The following is a 6550-nucleotide window of genomic DNA, read 5'->3' as shown; positions in this document are numbered from 1 at the left end:
CGCCACAACCCACTTCAGAGACTTTTCTGAATTTCAGTTACTGAAATGATGCTGCCAGATTCGGGGCGTGCATACCACATAGGAGATCTGTGCAGCTGTACTGGGGTCTCGCAGATTAAGGGGTCCACTGCCACCTCCAAAGTAACTTATAACGGTCTTTTAGATTGCAGGCAGATTACTGAATTAATACATTTCATGGATCGCAATTATAATAATCGCAATTAGTGATATAATAGGGGGCCAATATGAGATTTTTGACAACAAGGCACCCGCATTCTGTTTTTGATCTGGATCCCTCTGCTGACTGTATTCATCCAGAAATCATTAATATTCCTGCCAGAACTCTGAACCAAAAATGCGGTCTTATTCACGGAGCGTGGAGTGTGGAGATTCCCGTCTCTGAGACTTCTCACATGCTGCGCCAATTCTCTGGAATGCATTACCCAGGATAATTCAATTAATCCCCAATACGCAGTTTAAAGAGTAACCTAAAAACATTGGGCTGGCCTATTGCTCCACCTCACTTATCTAAATATCCCCGTTTTGCCCACACTAAATTTTCTTACAAACCAGGACCCTTGCAGCATCTGTTCTCACACCCTCCATGCACGTAATAGCCCTCTGTGTCTGTACGGTGCACATACTGATTTGTGGTTCGTGCAGTTTCATGTGAATACCATCTTATTATATTGATGGCTGGACCATACAGTACAAGCACTTTTTTCTATTCACCTTTCGTGTCTCCCCTATTTCCTCTTGGATTGTAAGCTGACGAGCAGTGCCCTCACACCTCTTGGTATCTGTTGATTTATGTATTATTCTGCACTGTCTTTATTGTCTGTACCTTCCCCTCTAAAGTGTAAAGTGCAGCGGAATATGTTGGCGCGATAGAAACAAAAATGATTATTATTGTAAATGAGTATTGCGTTTTTTTTGTTCTAAGTCTGCAGTCACTCTATACGACTACAGATCCTGAATCTTCACAGCGCACACACACGACTGCAGACTTTCCCCCACAAGACTGGACAACCCCTTTTACTGTATTTTGCTATTTTTTTATGGTTTGGCTGTTTTTTTTGGGGGGGTTGTTCTTTTTTTTATCACAAAGTGATATTTCAGTTGTGAAACCCAATTAATCAGTTAATGGCTATTTCATAAACTGTGAAGCATTAGTTATCACTACAAATAGAAAAAAAAAGCTCAGTACCAGTAGTAATGGATCATGACTGACCTAATGCAATCTGGGGTATATTGCACCAGGTTCCAGCTTATTACATTCAATGATATGCTGGTGCTGTACAATAATGAGAAATGGACGCTTCTTATGTGATTCAATTTTTAAGCAGATTATGTTTTAGAAATATTTTGGAATAAACTCAGTAAATATCAGATACCAATAAAAATAAATATTTAACTGTTGTATTTTATTATTTCTATAAATTTTTGTTTTATGTTCAAATATTTTACACTTCACATCTGCAGATCACATTTTTAAATTTAAATATTGTCATTTGTACAAAATGGTAGCATCACGCGGGTGTACGTTTTGTACAATGTCCCAAAGAACCCTGCACATTTCATGGACTTCGGAATAGGCTTCATTATGAAGGAACTGTGGTGGCTCACAGCAGATAATCCGGTAGTCACTATCTACTGGCTGGAACGTTGTGCCGTGCTTGACGGCATCTTGAGGATTGATTCAACAGAAAATGGTAGGGGCTCATTGACGGAAAGTTTTGTCCCTGTGTCCTTCCCTAGTAGAAAGTCCTTGTTGTACCTGTCAATAGTTACTTTGTATTTCTGGTTTTCCTTGGATGAACATTCTTTGAATTTCTTTGCAGGTTCTTCATAGGGGTCTTTGATACAAGGATTTTTTAGGTCAGACAATGACTTCTCAAGATGTGCTTGTTGAAATAACGAGTGGAAAGGGCTATACTTTAAAGACAAAGGCTGTTTGACCGCTTCCTTGCTGATCTTGTTTATTAAACTCTCTGGTGGAGCCAAATGGTCCTTGTTAGAGAGCTGTGAAAAGTTCCTTTTTGGAGGTGAAAAAGCAGACCTTTCTCCACTATCCTGTGAAATGTGTTGAGGGGGGATCATCTGTGCTTCCATTTTTGAAGGTACCAGGTCTTGTTCAGTAGGCTGACATTCTATTATTGGGCTGGATTTGGAGTCCCAGTTAGAGCCAGGCTTTAGTGCCTGCATGGCTGTTGCATTTAATAGGCACTGTTGATAAAGAAGAGCATCAGTTATTGGACCACTCTTGGGCCAAACCAAGAACCTGGAGGGAACAGGGTATTGTCTGTATGTGGTGGCCACACTGACATTAGAAGAAATTAGTTCCACATTCCCTGACCCTGAATACTGCATGGTGAGATCAAGACAAGTAGGCAAGAAATTGCAGAATTCTTTGTTTGGATTATCAGCCTGTGAGCTCCCATAAGCTGCTTTGTAGGAGTTGTAGTCTGCGGCATGTACCATGCGACTCGGTAGGAAAAGGTTGGAAGCCTGAGAGGCCTCCATCATCTCTCTCTCTTTATATTCCCTCTCTAACATAATATTCTCCAGTTCTTTATCTGCGAAAGCACGTCTCTTCCTCATCCTGTCACTCACCGGAGCTGGCAATGGAGAGTTGGGCCCCATGTAGGAATCTCCTGGCAGCGGTCGGTAACCTGAAATCACAAGTTATTTTTTAGTTTAGCTGTTTGAATGCCAATGAAAAGCAGATTTCATAATGTCTACAGCAAAAAGGACGGCGTATTTATATCCTCGTAACAGTTCACAATATGATTTCCCAAAGGTGAAAAGCTTCTATTTACTGGCCCATACTGCACCAAAATATTGCCATATTGTCTACAGCTGCCCAGACATATGGCTTTTCATGAAGCAAAATTGTTATGTGTATGATCAAATCACTTAACATTAAACCTAACAACATTTATTTCATTGTCATTAAAAGCATACCCATATCAAAGATATTAAGTTTGGATATTTCCTCAAACTGGAAGTAACACTAGTATATCACCATAGACATTTGAATGTCATAACCATAGAAAGTATTAATACACAGCTCTGGCAAATATTAAGAGACCACCACATCAAAACCCTGTCATGGGCAGCCCATTCTCCAGACCTGAACCCCATTGAAAACCTCTGGAATGTAATCAAGAGGATGATGGATAGTCACAAGCCATCAAACAAAGAAGAACTGCTTACATTTTTTGCGCCAGAAGCCGTGTGAAAGACTAGAGGAAAGCATGCCAAGACGCATGAAAGCTGTTTTTAAAAATCATGGTTATTCCACAAAATATTGATTTCAGAACTCTTCCTGAGTTAAAATATTACTATGTTTTTTCTAAATGATTATGAACTTGTTTTCTTTGCATTATTTGAGCTCTGAAAGCACTGGTTTCTTTTTTTTTAATTTTGACCATTTTTCGATTTCAGAAAAAAAAATGTATTGCTTGGAAATTCGGAGACGTTATCAGAAGTTTATAGACTAAAAGAACAATTTACATTTTGCTCAAAAATATACCTATAAAGAGAAAAATCAGACAAACTGAACATTTGGCACTGGTCTCTTAATTTTTGACGGAGCTGTTTGTCCTAGATAGTAATTAAAATACCATGACCATAGAAATGATGTTTAAATAGTAGAGCAAAAAATTAAAAATAGGATACCTGGTCAAGAGCCTAATAATAGACCCTAATATGACCCTAGAAAAATCGGATCCCTACCTGACCATGGATGACCATCAGAGGACGGCACCCTAATAGATAGTGGTGCTCCAACTCAGCAAAATCTGTCCCTGTAAATTCCCTATACAGCCCTAGTATTAAATTCATAATTATTTGGCACATACAACTTAGCAAAAAAGGAAGAAAACATTTATCTATGAGCATGATTTCTCCTAAACCTCTAAGTCTCGATGCGTTTTCCCCCGGGGTTCATCAGGAGACCAAATATCATCGTTTAGGTCCATGAAGACAGTGACAGTGGACAGATATCTTGGCATATAGTTAGCATGGTGAGCTTTCCGCAGCTCCCCAGGTAAAGAACATCTTAACCGGCCCTCGCGGCACAGAAGAACACCGTGCATCCCAACAATAATTATTATCAATGGTCATATATTAATACTTTCTATGGTTATGGCATTCAAAATTCCTATGGTCACGTACTAGTGTTACTTCCTATTTGGGGAAATATCCAAACTTAATATTCTTTGATATTTTTTATATGAGTATGCTATTAATGGTAATCAAATAAAAATTGTTATTTCTATTTTTTTAATGTTAAGTGGGGACAGTATATAACTAAATTCATGACACTCTTAGTTGCCTTAAATTATTACATAAAAGCACAAATCCAGAACAGCCTTAGATTTGATATATTTTCATTAGGTCTCATATATTATGGATAATATCTACTTTCCAATTTGACGCAGATGACAGCAGATAATACACCTGTCACATTACAATGCCAGGAAATTGGGCTATACCTAGATTGGATGGCATGTATTTCCTAGAGGCACATCACAATGTACAAAGTGTTACAGATGAGAAAGGAGACTTGAACTAGGAGAGAAGGGAAAAAACACAGACAGTTAAGAGCAAGAAGAGAAAAAGCAGCACAAAGGGGTGATGTATGGAAACAAGGAAAACACTTGCGGCATCATGTATCAAGCATTGCTTATAAGACTCTGGGTTATGGCGAACTGTTGGCATATATGGGACATTTCTTACCGGCTCGAGAATAGGCACTGGCACTCAGTCCTTATAGTATGACTATCGTGGGGTAAATATACTGTTTTTGTATTAGAAATTGTAAAAATACAATTTCCACAGTCTGCTCATCCCTTCTGCCAAAATAAGGGTTTGATGTAAAAATGTGCTTATAAAGAAAAAGTTCTTCTTACATGCCAATTTATATTAGCAATTATAATATATCTTACACATCCAGAAAATGTAGAGCAAGCCACATTCAGGTGTGAGGGGGCAACGGAATTTCAGGTTGTTTCTAAGAATAAATGGATTCTACTATAAGTCATTGTTATGCAAAGTCTTTTTTATTTGTTTGTAAATCCCTGCAGAGTGTCTGACGGGGCAGCGCATTTGACAAGATACATTTGCATGGAAAATATAATGCAAAAATGCTGTGCATTAGGACTAGAAAAGCTGGTTATCTGGTTCTAGAAACACGAGCAAGTGTACCTATCCAACAAATATAGGAAGATAAAATCATAGGAAAAATCATAGGAAAAATCTAGCTGCAAAACCTATTCATTCATATCTAATAAATGGATATTAGGGTACATGCATAGCAGATATAGAGAAAGACAGACAAAAACATATGAGAGATAGATAGATAGATAGATAGATAGATAGATAAGGGATAGATAGATAATATGGGATAGATAGATAGATAGATAGATAGATAGATAGATAGATAGATAGATATGGGATAGATAGATAGATAGATAGATAGATAGATATGGGATAGATAGATAGATAGATAGATATGGACTAGATAGATAAATATGGGATAGATAGATAGATAGATAGATAGATAGATAGATAGATAGATAGATGATAGATAGATAAATATGGGATGGATAGATAGATAGATAGATAGATAGATAGATAGATAGATAGATAGATAGATAGATAAGGGATAGATAGATAATATGGGATAGATAGACAGATAGATAGATAGATAGATAGACAGACAGATATGGACTAGATAGATAAATATGGGATAGATAGATAGATAGATAGATAGATAGATAGATAGATAGATAGATAGATAGATAGGGGATAGATAGATAAATATGGGATGGATAGATAGATAGATAGATAGATAGATAGATAGATAGATAGATAGATAGATAGATATGGGACAGATAGACAGAATTTCAAGGTATTTTTTATATAAGAAGCAGATAAATGATAGAAGTAAAAAATCAGTAATTAATTTATGCAAGAATAAGAAATGGATATAGATAAATTATATTTATAATTTTTTAATCTATTATTATAAATATGGTTAAATATAGATATATATCTTGTGAGTTTTATATTTTATAGACTAAAAAATATTTTTCTTTACCTCCTATCTGTTCAGCATTATAATATTTTACATATTTCATACTGTAACTTCATATTTTCATACTTGTTTCCATACATTTAACTGCAACCTTTTATGTATGTTTTTGCCAATTAAGATGAATGAAGATAAGATCTTGGATTGTTCTTGAAGACACAGAAATGTAGTATAACTCTTTTGCAAATCCAAGATACTTTATTATTATATGTAGAGAGGCACAGAATAGAATATTACCTTCTAATATGCTCTTGGCCAGCAGGCTGGGGGTCCTAATATGCCGCTGATATATAGTTTTCCTCTCAGTTACAGTGGGCTTTCCTGACAAGCCTTTCTTATCCTAAAAAAAGGATCACACATGAACTTCGCTTCTATAATAAATGAACATACAACATGCAGTTGAATACATGGTTCTGTAGTGCACACGCTGCCAGGTCATAGCACGACACA

At 36.6% G+C, this 6550-nt stretch overlaps 1 protein-coding gene across 2 annotated transcripts in view; it reads right to left on the bottom strand.

Moving 5' to 3' along the window:
- Positions 1 to 1403: 1403 nt before the first annotated feature.
- DMRT2 (doublesex and mab-3 related transcription factor 2) overlaps positions 1404 to 6550 on the bottom strand; it is an 11745-nt gene continuing 6598 nt past the window's right edge. The window contains exons 1-3 of one of the 2 annotated variants that reach the window (XM_073554129.1): positions 6338 to 6440; positions 4500 to 4575; positions 1404 to 2672 (exon numbers count right to left, since the gene is read on the bottom strand). In XM_073554129.1, the coding sequence (XP_073410230.1) occupies positions 1651 to 2672; positions 4500 to 4515 (1038 nt within the window). In that variant the 5' untranslated portion in view covers positions 4516 to 4575; positions 6338 to 6440 and the 3' untranslated portion in view covers positions 1404 to 1650. Of the gene's footprint in view, positions 2673 to 4499; positions 4576 to 6337; positions 6441 to 6550 lie in introns of those variants that run through there. The other variant, XM_073554128.1, reaches the window with a different exon arrangement.

Source organism: Dendrobates tinctorius, unplaced genomic scaffold, assembly GCF_039654945.1.
Source record: "Dendrobates tinctorius isolate UK_male_01 unplaced genomic scaffold, ASM3965494v1 ptg000207l, whole genome shotgun sequence".
NCBI lineage: Eukaryota > Metazoa > Chordata > Amphibia > Anura > Dendrobatidae > Dendrobates > Dendrobates tinctorius.
Note: the sequence above shows the minus strand (reverse complement) of the source record. Positions and strands in the feature narration are given on the sequence as shown.